The sequence below is a fragment of the Eriocheir sinensis genome, chromosome 12 (genome assembly GCF_024679095.1).
Source record: "Eriocheir sinensis breed Jianghai 21 chromosome 12, ASM2467909v1, whole genome shotgun sequence".
In the NCBI taxonomy this organism is placed as follows: Eukaryota; Metazoa; Arthropoda; class Malacostraca; order Decapoda; family Varunidae; genus Eriocheir; species Eriocheir sinensis.
The window spans coordinates 19,100,311-19,113,330 of NC_066520.1; the positions used below are offsets into that span (position 1 = coordinate 19,100,311).

The 13,020-nt window shown below is 40.8% G+C and overlaps 2 protein-coding genes across 2 annotated transcripts in view; one reads left to right on the forward strand and one right to left on the reverse strand.

Annotated features, from left to right (window-relative positions):
• Window positions 1-673: 673 nt before the first annotated feature.
• On the reverse strand, window positions 674-9,537 carry LOC126997555 (tafazzin-like). Its single transcript, XM_050858722.1, has 4 exons — window positions 9,021-9,537; window positions 5,034-5,162; window positions 4,361-4,509; window positions 674-3,678 (listed from the first exon to the last, which is right to left on the reverse strand). The coding sequence occupies exons 1-4, from the start codon at window positions 9,160-9,162 to the stop codon at window positions 3,229-3,231; spliced, it is 870 nt and encodes a 289-aa protein (XP_050714679.1). The 5' UTR covers window positions 9,163-9,537; the 3' UTR covers window positions 674-3,228.
• Window positions 9,538-10,103: 566 nt separating this feature from the next.
• The window catches only part of LOC126997556 (rho guanine nucleotide exchange factor 7-like), a 34,260-nt gene continuing 31,343 nt past the window's right edge, over window positions 10,104-13,020 (forward strand). The window contains exon 1 of the mRNA XM_050858724.1: window positions 10,104-10,228. The gene's annotated coding sequence lies outside the window, so the exon portion shown is untranslated. The remainder of the gene's footprint in view (window positions 10,229-13,020) is intronic.

A 13,020-nucleotide genomic window follows, 5' to 3' on the forward strand; every position in this document is an offset into this window, starting at 1 on the left:
ACGAATGAGAATACTTTGATTTCTGTCAATATATATTAGAATACAAATACGAATATACCACCAAAATACAGTATTCGAATCATCATCGAATGCACTCGAATACGCATACTCCATCCCTGAACACCGTAGATTGCTCCTTCACTCTGTTCATCCGAGACCACAGCCTCTTTCACGGCCCCGGTAACCTCCTCCTTGACTCGGACCATACCCTATCTCTCTCTCTCTCTCTCTCTCTCTCTCTCTCTCTCTCTCTCTTCAATAAACAGTAAAAAGTAGAAAAAGAATCACAGAACTTTTCTCTCAACTTTAATTTTACTAGAGGCAAGATTAAGAAAAAAAGTTAACCTCCACATACCAAGAGTCCATGGTAAAAAAAAAAAGCATTAAGTAATTTTTTTTTTTTTGGGGGGGGGTGTTATCAACCTATCCTTAGTGGAGGCAAGTTAAGAAAAAAAGCATAAACTTCCACACACCATAATAAAAAAAACCAAATAATTAAGTGGTGTGATACAAAGACTTAACCGTTTCATTTTCCGTTTATTGAGTATGTTTTTAGTGTTAGATTTCCAGAAGATACAGGAACACACACACACACACACACACACACACGCAAAAAAAAAAAAAAAAAAAAAAAAAATCCCTCCAGGCCACCACCGACCAAAATCAAACAAAATTACTCATATACAGTTTAATAAAAATATATATAGATTCTGCAGGCATCTAAACCTCTGTACAATCAACAAAACAGGTCTCAACGTACTAAAAAAAACAATTGACTTTTTGTGTCCGTAATATACAGTGACGGCAGCACCACAGCACACTCCATCATCATCATCACCATCATCACTATTATCATCACTCATCAATTTAGTAGACTAATAGAAAAAAGGGTGAAAAGTCTTCTGATAATTATTCTAGGAGTCTAAATTCTCATATGAAGATTCACTAACACACACCATCATCATCACCATCACTATTATCATCATTATCACTCATCAATTTACCAGACTTATAAAAACAAGAAGTGAAAAGTCGTCCGATAATTCAAGGAGTCTTACTTAATTCTCATATGAAGATTCACTGCAACAAACTCCCTCATTATCACCACCATCATCATCATCATTATCACTTCTCTACTTTGCAAACACAGAAAAGAGGATGAAAGGTCGTCTGATAATTCTAGTCGTCTAAATTTGCATATGAAGATTTACCGAGACTCATTCTTCATCATCATCATCATCATATCTATTTCTTCATTCCTTTGTACAAATGACCCTCAATTTTGCAGACTTACAGGAAAAGGAGAAAAAAATGCCCATCTGGTATCATTAAGAGGCTACAAATTCCCATAAGAAAATTCAGGACAATATTCAAATGCATTATAGCCATAGTAAGCCCTTGAGCCGCCTCGTTTCCTATTAAAAATGAAAGCCTCGGAATCACTATCAGCATCTGAGAAACTAGTGATTCATTAAGTAGTTTTTGTTATCTTGAACCTTATCCGAAATACTTAAAATCCCAGATATTTGAAGTCTATAGAGCTGCATACATTTGTTCTTTTTACAGTCATTCGTTTTTGGAATCTATCGCAGGTCGTAAAAATAAAATAGTAATGGACATACATTGATACAAGTCCCATCACAGTCTTTATATTCACAGCCGAGTGCAACAAAACTATAATACTGTTGCGGCACACACTAACGCCTGGAAATCACAATCGGCATCTGAGAAAATAGCGTTGTATAATTTTTTGGGGGGTTATCTTAAACTTTATCTAGAAAATCCATAATCCCGGATACGTGACGTCGTTAAGTCTGCAAAGAAAAGGTTTTGGCAGCATTGGGCACTGAAGAGGCAGAGGCGATGGAAAGGTATCATTGCCTGTCTAACCTCATACAAAATTATAGCGAAGCCTGGCGTTACCTATATGATGACGATTTTAGGTCTGCAAAATTGAGGGCAAACTGTACATCCCCAAAAGATTAAGGTCGGTACCATTAGACACTTTCGGTTCTCACATCAACGATTCCCAAAGGCCAAAAAAGGAAATCAGTTGGGTTGTAATGAGTGTTGTTTAAAGTTCATGTTACAGAAGAAGGGTCGAACTACCACCAGGGTCATAAAACTACTCCTGGGGATGCTCAGAACTCCTATAAAAGCCTTGTCAAATAGATGTGAAAGGGCTGCGAAATGTTTAAGAGTATGACCCTAAGTGTGAAGTATCTACATTATTCAAAAAGTAATGCAATCTACTAACTTGGTATTAAACGCAAAACATCTAACTAAGTAAAATACAAAGTTAAATTCCAGATGCAATAAATGTGTTCTAAGTGTGCGTATTGTCACAAATCTCAGAAAATCTCTCGGTTTATGGATAAATACTAACTTCACCAGGGAGTAGTATCACACACGACACACATATTCAAGATAAAACAATTTCATTTTTCCAAATTAATCATTCTTATCTTTTTGCATGACTTTTAAACCCATATTCTCAGATGCTTTCAGCTCTCACACCAAAAATCTCTATAGGCCAGAAAAGAGCCTTGTCAAACTATCAATACCCTCATAAAACTACCAATGGAAATACCCACAACAACGTCTATGAAAGCTTTACCAAATGTGGGTGTGTGAGCCCTGAAATGCTTGAGAATATAGGTCTTGGTACAACTGTAGCAAGCTAAACCAAACACACAGCAAGGGATGCCTGAACTAGGTAACTTATGGAGGGTATATACTATTCCTTGAGAAAGATTGCAAGTGACAGGTTGAGGTGGGCGGGTGAGTGGGTGTCTGTCTTAGTTGTAAAACCACACTCACTCCTTCATGGTGCAGTGGTATTCAAGACTAGCTATGAATGCATGGGCCTGGGTTTGAATCCTGGCCAGGCAGTCGGCGTGCAGCTCACCCACCTCTTATTCCTCTCCTTTGAACTGGTTGATAAATGGGTATCTCGGGATATCTGGCGAGGGTGACTATGGTAACCCGAATATCACACTGAGGTTATGAGTTATTTCCCTCACAGTAACAAGGGCCAATGTGACAGATATGAGCACCAAGGCTGTGAGCAGGTATAGCATATGCCCCAAACTTAACTCTACCAACTCCTTACTCAGCCTGAAGTAAGATGAAGACATGGATACAGTCTCTTAAAACACAGACCATCACCCACAGCAGCCCCTTCCTCTCTTTGCCCTTCCTACCATGTAACAGGACCAACACACGCCATCATGCACACCTCTCGTTCCGGCCTTGCACCATGGGCCGCCACACCTGACCCTTCTCGGCCAGCAGCTTAGTGTGGAGATCCTCGGCCTTCTCCCTCAGATGGCCAAGCTCCTCCTGAATCTTGTCGGTGATGCGTTTACGAGCAGTCATCGGATCCTCTTCTCGCCTCCGCATCTCCTCCACCTCCGCTCGGAAGTCCAGCGGCTCACCCACCACCACAGTCACCCACTTGCCAAGACGTGGGATGTAGGGCATGCGGTTCGGGAGGATGTGGTCCATTCCGATGTGGTAGAACGGTAGAACGATGGGGCAGACCGGGGAGTCGTAGACCAGACGCCCGACGCCCCATTTCAGCCGCATCTTCTCCAGCGTCATGTTCACCTTGCCCTCGGGGAAGATGTGGACCCAGTGCCCCTCCCCAAGCCTCTCCACCAGGAAGTTCATCGCATGCTGTGGGGAAAGTAATGTGGGTAGTGTTTATTTGGGGCTTCTGGCAATGTCATTTCTGTAGCGATCAATGCTAAGTCTCAACGCACCACATATCACACGCAGCCACACCAGAATTCCATCTCTTGCTGTAGATAAAAAGTTGTGGGCTATAGGTAATGTAAATTCTATTGAGTCAGCACCTTGTCTCTCACTGCCTCTCCGGGCCAGTCAGGTCAGTTCACGCCCATTCTGTATCACGTCCACAAGTACACATCTGTTTGCTGTTTGCTTCCCAAAGATAATACGGACCACAGGTTATTCACTGTACTACGTCTATTCCATTATTGCAAGTCTAGACAACCCCCTAAACCATAAAAGTGACGTTGATACCTCGAGATAGCTGTAAACTTGTGACTGCATCCATTTTGTGTAGCTGTATTAACGGTACCCACACATCAATTATACTTAGCTGCAAATAGAGAAGTGGATATCTGAAAGGGTAGGAATCACGTAGCAATATGTTGACTTATCTCTGTAAAAATCCAACACTTCTAACTATAAATCCGCCCCAAAAATGGAATGAAAAAGCCAAACTAACCACATAACAGTTAATAAAGAGTAATGTGACGTTTAAAAAATCAGGCCACTGTGTTAGATTGTGGAACTTGCCCTTTAACACCATAACCACTAGACAGCAGCTTACCTGGTACACCCCGAGCCCTCTGACGATGGGGACGCACTTCCCACTACTGAAGAACCAGCTGTAGATGCGGCGGGTGAAGGCGATGTCATGGGCAGCGGGGGACCAGCGCATAGTCTCGGCACTCCACAAATGGCGCCACTTCAGCACCCCTGCGGAGGGAACATTGGTGGGTGAGTATAAATAAATAGAGGATGGGTGGCATGAATTTTGTGGATGAGTAGAAAGAGGAAGTGGATGATGGGTGGAATGATATTTATGTATGAGTAGAATGAGAAAGTAGATGAATGGAATATACTTTGTGGATGAGAAGAAACAGAAAGTGGATGAGTGGAAGAGTAAATTTTGTGGATGAGTAAAAAAGGGAAAAGGATGATTGGAATAGTTAACTTTGAGGAGTAAAAAAAAAAAAAAAATAAATAAATAAAAAAAAAAATAAAATAAAATAAAAAAGTAGATGAATGGAATAAAATCTTCTGTCTCTTTCTCCCCTAACCTCCTCCTTCCTCTCTTTACCCTTACACTCCCTACTTTTCCTCCTCCTCTTCTTTTTTTATCCATTTCCTACATTTCATCTTTCTCCCTCCTAATCCTTCACTTTTTTTCCACTACACTTCCTCCTTTTCCTTTTCCTCTCCTCAATTTCCCTCCTCCTCCTCCTCCTCCCGTGCCTCACCCCACAGCGCAGGGTCGTCAATGCAGGAGTAGTGGTTGGAGACGGTGATGAGTGGCGTTCCCTTTGGCCTATTCTCCACCACGTCCTGCAGGCGCTCCAGGTTGTGCCCGTTGACATGGTTGCAAAAGCCTGTGGAGCGGCGAGAATTGAAAACATTGTATAACCGTAAAAAAAAGTATTGAACACCCAACGGACGATTGAAGAGAGTTTGAACAAAAGCTAGTGATATGTTTTGTGTTGGTTAAGTGGACACCAATATAATATATCTCACTCAAATTCTATTCAGTTATATTCCACTTCTTTTTAAGGATTTCTTTATAGTGCACCCTTGAAATGACTCCCTCACACACACAAAAAAAAGGCCTATCGGTAACAAATCAATAAATCTCATTGAAATAATACCTCCAGAATTACACCCACACCCTACTACATTGTGTTTCGAACCTTGCCCAAACCTAACGGATAACAAGATATGGCTGGTAAGATAAAATTAGAACTTATCACCACCTAAACTAAACCTAACCTAGCCTCCACTATAGTCTATCGACTCTAACTTGAGCCCTGTACGTGGCTTGGCCCGGGGAACCCCCCATTGTTTACGCATCTAGTGATGACATGCGCATGGCGATCTGTCTCACTGTTAGTCTGTACGTTATCTATTTATGAAATACATATATATTCATAATACGACTGCATGGTGTTATGAATGGCTTGGGATTTGAAGGAAAGACAATGACTCTGTAAACCTTCTATTTCACTTGGCAACGTGGCTCATACGATGGTGCCGCCTGAGGGACCTTGGCAACAGGCGCCAGGCCGCACCATTCACCCTTCCGCCACCATGGAAGACTCACGTAGGTCTCACTCTTGTGTCCTGCACAGCCAAGTAAAGGAGATTATAAATAACATAAATAAGAGAGAGAGAGAGAGAGAGAGAGAGAGAGAAGGGGGGAGTTAACGAGCCCCCTTGAGGAGAGTGATGGAGTGATGTGGCAGCAGCGCAGTCTCCCTGAGCCGCACCTAAAATCTCAAGTTAGAGTCGATGGAGTATATAGGCAAGTAACTCATTGCTGCTAAAATAGTAATCTTCAAACACTTAATTTATATGGTTGTTAGGGTAATCTACGAAATGAGGAAAAAGTAGGAAAGTTTTGTTTAGTCGGCGCAACATCTGTAGTCATATGCCGGAGAGAGACAGAAGGGGAAGGAATTATTGGAGATGGGAACAGATCCCAGGAGACGGGACACAAGCCCCGATTAATACCTGGTACCCATTCACTGCTGGGTGGATAGGGGCGTAGGGTATCGGAAAAGCCGCCCAAATTTTTCCACTCCGCCCGGGAATCGAACCTGGGCTCTCTCGGTTGTGAGCTGAGTGTGCTACCCACTGCACCACGAAGCCCCCAAGAAATGAGGAATTCAAGATTGAAACACTAATATCAGGGTAACTAATAAAATGCTAAAACCTACCACAAAATAAGTATATATAGTTCTGTGTTGGTATACGAGAGTTGGGTGTAATTCTATAGTCTCAGTACAGGAGTTGGGTGTAATCCTATAGTGTCAGTATAGGAGTTGGGTGTAATTCTATAGTGCTAATACAGGAGTTGGGTGTAATCCTATAGTGTCAGTATAGGAGTTGGGTGTAATTCTATAGTGTCAGTACAGGAGTTGGGTGTAATTCTATAGTGTCAGTATAGGAGTTGGGTGTAATTCTATAGTCTCAGTACAGGAGTTGGGTGTAATCCTATAGTGTCAGTATAGGAGTTGGGTGTAATTCTATAGTGTCAGTACAGGAGTTGGGTGTAATTCTATAGTGTCAGTACAGGAGTTGGGTGTAATTCTATAGTGTCGTACAGGAGTTGGGTGTAATTCTATAGTGTCAGTACAGGAGTTGGGTGTAATTCTATAGTGTCAGTACAGGAGTTGGGTGTAATTCTATAGTGTCAGTACAGGAGTTGGGTGTAATTCTATAGTGTCAGTACAGGAGTTGGGTGTAATTCTATAGTGTCAGTACAGGAGTTGGGTGTAATTCTATAGTCTCAGTACAGGAGTTGGGTGTAATCCTATAGTGTCAGTACAGGAGTTGGGTGTAATTCTATAGTGTCAGTACAGGAGTTGGGTGTAATTCTATAGTGTCAGTATAGGAGTTGGGTGTAATTCTATAGTGTCAGTACAGGAGTTGGGTGTAATTCTATAGTGTCAGTACAGGAGTTGGGTGTAATTCTATAGTGTCAGTACAGGAGTTGGGTGTAATTCTATAGTGTCAGTATAGGAGTTGGGTGTAATTCTATAGTGTCAGTACAGGAGTTGGGTGTAATTCTGTAGTGTCGGTACAACTTTTTACCTTTCCCTGCCAAATCTTAAACTACTAAGGGCCACAAGGAAACACCTGAGACAAAATGTTTGGCTTAGGTATGTTAATTAAGCTCAGGTAACTAAATTAAGCCAAGGTAAGGTAATCACACAGGTAAATCAAGTAAGCTGAAACAAATACCCACCAGAGAACGTGTTAATAAAGCCAAAAAAAAATTACTAAATATAACTCTACTGAGGCACAAAAAATAAGCACAGGTACATTAATTAGGCCCAGGCATTTGGCAAGAGGACCTCGGAAATCTTTTGAAGTGGTCAGAGAAAAATCTGCTTCCATTTCATCCTGACAAGTGTAGTCATCTCAAGATACACAGCAGTCACCGAGCACCAGTGGAGACAGTATACTAGATTCGTGAAGAGGGATCGGATAGAACAGAAGCTAAGAAGGTTACAAGAGGGAAAGATCTGGGAATTTTTACTATGGGCTTTTGACATTTGAAGCACACATATCTGAAAAGTTAATAAGGCCAATCAAATAATGGGTATGATACATCATACATTTACTGCTCTTAATGTACCTACATTTAGATGGCTCTTCCAAGACTATGGTAAGACCTCATCTTGAGTATGCTCAGTCGGTATGGTCCCCCTACAAGAAGAAGGATATAAGGATAGTGGAGAATGTCCTGAGAAGAGCGTCCAAGTTATTACCAGGATTCAAGAACCTCACATATCCAGAACGACTGAAACGACTGGAGATACCAACAATGGTTTACAGAAGGCTAAGGGGAGGTATGATTGAGGTATATAAAATCCTCAAAGGTAAATATGATGAGGATGTGAACATCCATCTTGAGCGATGTACAGGGCCGACACGTGGAAACAACTTGAAACTATGCAAAATGAGGTCCAGGATGCAAAAGAGGCAGATATTCTTCAATTCAAGAGTCGTGGATGCCTGGAATAGCCTTCCCAATGATGTAGTAAAGGCTGTGAGCGTGCCATCATTTGAGAAACGTTTAAATAAGTTTTGGTCAAATCGACAAATTAAATACCGGTATAATTTTGAAGAAAAATTGGTAACCACCCCGGCACACCACCTGAGTATTAGTTCTGACAGTGACAATGATCTGGACATAGAGGCCTAGCTTTGGCCTGCATCCAGTAACTCCGTAAGGTAATTAAGGACAGGTAAGGTAATCAAACAGGTAAATCACGTAAGCCGGAACAATCACCCACCCAACAAAACCCATACTCACTCAGCATAGCTTTACTGAGGCACAAAAAATAGGCACAGTTACAATAATTAAGCCCAGGTAAGGAAATCACACAGGTAAGCTGAAACAAACACTCACCAGAGAAATGTTAATAAAGCTAAAAAATACTTGCTCATTATAACTTTACTGACACACAAATTATAGGCCCAGGTACACTAATTAAGCCCAGGTAAGGCAATCACACAGGTAAGTAATTCAAACAGGTAAATCAAGCCGGAACAAACATTAACCTAATCAAACTCATACTCCAGATTAATCCAGATACTCAATATAACTTTACTGAGACACAAATTATAGGCCCAGGTACACTAATTAAGCCCAGGTGTTAGGCAATCACACAGGTAAGCCGGAACAGACCCCCACTGAAATAAAACCTAATAAAACTCATACTCACTCAATATAATTTTACTGAAGGTGCCCACGAGAGGGATGACGAGGGTGCTCCTGACCTTAAAGGACAGAGGCGGGTCCTTAATGGCCTCGGGAAATGGCCAACCGAACCTTAGACATTGACCCTTCTCCTCCGGGCCGGCCATAATGGGGGTATTTCGTGGTATTTAAGGCTTATTTAGGGGTTATAGAGGGAGGTATGGCTCTTGGATGGTTCTTTTCCCCTCTAGCTGGAAGGTATTGGTAGTACGGACACCCTCAATCATTAAAAAGAGACGTAATTTGGGTTTTAAATAAGAGCACTTCTTCACAAACGGCCACACCTACTCTTCTTCTTCTTCTTTAGTGTTGTTTAAATACTGTAGTGTCTCTAAGAGTGTATAATATCATATGTACACAGTATGGATAGTCTTATTTCACTTGTTATCATTATTAATATGGTTATCAGCACATTTAATTGATTGATTGATATTATTCACTCATAGATGTTAAGTACCGTATTCTGGTTAGTGCGTATTTTAGCTATAGTATTCAGCAACAATCACTCACATCACTATCATTAGACTGCTCATATTATCTCCTTTACTAAAAATAAATAAAAAGATATGATAATGATAAGCTTCAGGGGATATAATAACTCCTTTCTGTCCTGTCTTTATGCTTTCTTTCCGTTTTGTTAATTTCAGTTCTTCCATGGCATTATTTTAACCTTTCTAACCTTTTCTTATTTCCTTTTCCTTCTTTTATATTCCCAAGACTCATAATTAGGGATGGAGGCGAAGGCATATATGATTTCTTTGCACTTTTTTATGGTTTCAGTTCTTCCATGGCAGTATTTTGACCTTTCTAATCTTTCCTTATTTCCCTTTTACGTTTTTCTTTACTCCCAAGACTCAAAATAATAATAACAACAATGATAATAATAGTAATAATAAGCCATGGTGAAAAGTGTTTATAGGCTCGTGGATCAGCGTTCTAACCTTTCCTTATTTCCTGTTTAGTTTTTTCTTACTCCCAAGACTCATAATAATAATGATGATGACGATAATAATAATGATAATAATAATAATAACAATAATAATAATAATTGGTGAAGAGTGTTTAGGCTCGTGGACCAGCGTGCTGCCCGCCGTCAGGGTGAGGGTGTCCACCTCCTCTGCGGCCCTGCTCTTGCGCCTCCTCAGCTCCTCCTCAGCACCTCAGCACCTCCAGGTAAGCCTCTCAGCACCACCTCAGTCTTATTGCTCTTGTCTGGTACTCGTCCTCCAGCAGCAGCACGCGTGACAGTCCTCCATTGACCCCCTTTGGAATTTCTCTAGAATGACACCCAACTCCTCCTGAACACGGATGCCACGATATCATACTCACCAAACTAGATTTTTCCCATTTTTAACACATAATGACTGCACAAAACCCTCTATGATTAACAATTTTAATGATAAATATAAATTGGTATCATTAGTTTATGAGAGACGGTTTGTTGGCTAAAATCGGGAAAAATGAGCAGCTGAGAACGGCAATCTGGCAACCTTGCTCCTGAAGCGTTGTCGAGGGAATTTTCATGCCGTGTTGTGTTATGTGTGAGCTTCCTTGAGTTACCTGTAATGAATACCTCCATGAGTGGGTTATGTGCATTGTGAAAAAATATTTAGTTTGTCACAGAATCAGTCTTCACGTCTTATTGACTTCTATTAAGTTGTAGATGAACGCCTAGCTGACATATTATTACTGAAAAATAGCAATAACGGAAGTGAGAAAATAGAAGGAAGGAAAAATAACTTAAAAAAACTCTGGAAGGCTAAAACACAAGTGCAAAACCAGTGAAAAAAAAAAAAAACGATGTCAAGTGAATATTGAAAAAGAAAATAATGAGTTATATAAAGCACGAGAACATTGACATTGAGTGAAAAGAAAATCCGGGAGCCATTGCAAAGGCATATCCCGGGACTACATCTGATCTGTTGTGTTGCGGGCCCTCTATTTGTTTGTGCCTTGTGTTGCATCCTAGTTGTAGATCACCTTGCACGTGTTCCCCTTGTTGACAGGATTTGGGCCATTCAGTAAAGGTCAAAACTAAGATATTCTGACCTTCATGTTTACCTACCAGCTTCTGAAGGTACGACCTAAATACGTATCTGATTTCGGTAAAAATGCTTGATTTCACACCATCACACTGCAGAGATTGAAAATATTTTTGACATCTTTGTATTATTTGCATTTCTACATAATATTTTCTTGGGAAGTGGCTAAAGGGGGGGATTCAGAGAGGCAAGCCCCCCTGTTAGGAAGTGAGAGGGGATAGAGCCCTCTATGTTGTGAGGTAATGTTAGGTTTATATAGATTTGTGAAGGGTTAAGATTGCTTTTATAAACGTGCTGATACCTTGTTAAGATTGGTTTTATGAATCCCCTGTTATCACTTCTACTCGATCAACTGCTCCTCCGTTTTCATTTATGTATTCTACTAACTTTCAAACCTCCCAGAAATCAATTGGAAATAGTCTAGAGATCAAAACAACTCTGAAAATAGCCATGAAATGTGTGTGGCAACTCTTGTGACCAAGGGCGGTGAAGCCTGTAGGTAGGCTAAGTTAGGTATGTTAGGTTAGGTTAGGTTGGGTAAGGATAGGTTAGGTCAGGTCAGGTTAGGTAGTCATGTTAGATTAGGTCAGGTTAGGGTAGGGTAGGTCAGGTTGGGTTAGGTAAGCTAGGTTAGGTCAAGGTTAGCTTTAGTTTGCTTGAATTCGTCAAGTTTATTTTTTTACAATAGACAAATGTGTGATATACTTTGCATTGCTGTTGAAGTAAATATGAATTTACTGAGTACACGAATATGGTGACTTTTTTTTGAAGTGTTTGCCTATAGCATTGGTAGGCTTTCTTCAGGAGCCTGGTGGTCGGCCGAAGCCCGTCATGGCGCAGGTTATTTTTATAGTGGCGCCATTTATTCATATGATGACTGGGCCAAAGTTAGGTTAGGTTGCAGGTATCTTTAAACACATGACAATCTCATAGTAAAAATCTGCAGAGAGAGAGAGAGAGAGAGAGAGAGAGAGAGAGAGAGAGAGATCACTTTGATAGATAGTGAAAGTGTTAAGCTAAGGATTTCTGAGAGACAGATAATGCGGAATGGGAAAAAAATAATCTACAATAGAGTACGAAAGTAGGAATGAATGAATGGAGGAAGGAAGGAAGAGGAGGAGGAGAATACTTCTCTCAAGGTTTATCTGGTAGGAAGTAAAAGAAGGGGGAGGAGGAAGATGAAAAAGAAGAAAAATATACTTACCGTTTCCTGACTTTCCTCCTTTACTCCCTCTTATCTTTCCCCATCATCATCATCTTCCCCCCTCCCTCTTCTTTCACACACACACACACACACACACACACACACACACACACACACACACAGGCACAAGTGACCTGCCAATATTACCACACCTACACACACGCACACACAATTCCGCACTCGGTACAAACGCAGTAGCCAAAAAATAGTTTCACTACCTTGAGAATCACGGCGTAGCGAGAGACGAAGGTTGAGAGAGGGGGAGAGAGAGAGAGGGGACACTTTTTTTAGTATGATTCTTTCTACAGATAAGTAAATACATGTAGATAGATATAGTTAGACAGATTGCTTTTACCCTCTTCCTTATTTTGATTTTTACCTGTGTTCCAGTTATTGCATAGAAAAGGGAAAGCTGAAACAGGTGTCTATGAATTCCTTTTAAATAACCATAACTTGAGATTCAGAAGATGGAGAGGGAAGTGATGTAATGAGGAGGAAGTGGAGGAGGAGGAGGAGTGGTGTGTGTTTGACAAGGAAGAGAAAAAGCAGAAGAGGATGTGGAGCAGATGGGGAAGAGGAAGGAATGAGGTAATAAGGAAGAAATGTGATGTTTAAATAAGATAAGGAAGATGATGATTATGAGGCAGATATCATAGTGTAGTAACGAAGACAAAACAGAAATAGAAGCAAAATGAGAGGAAGGATAAAGGATGAAAATA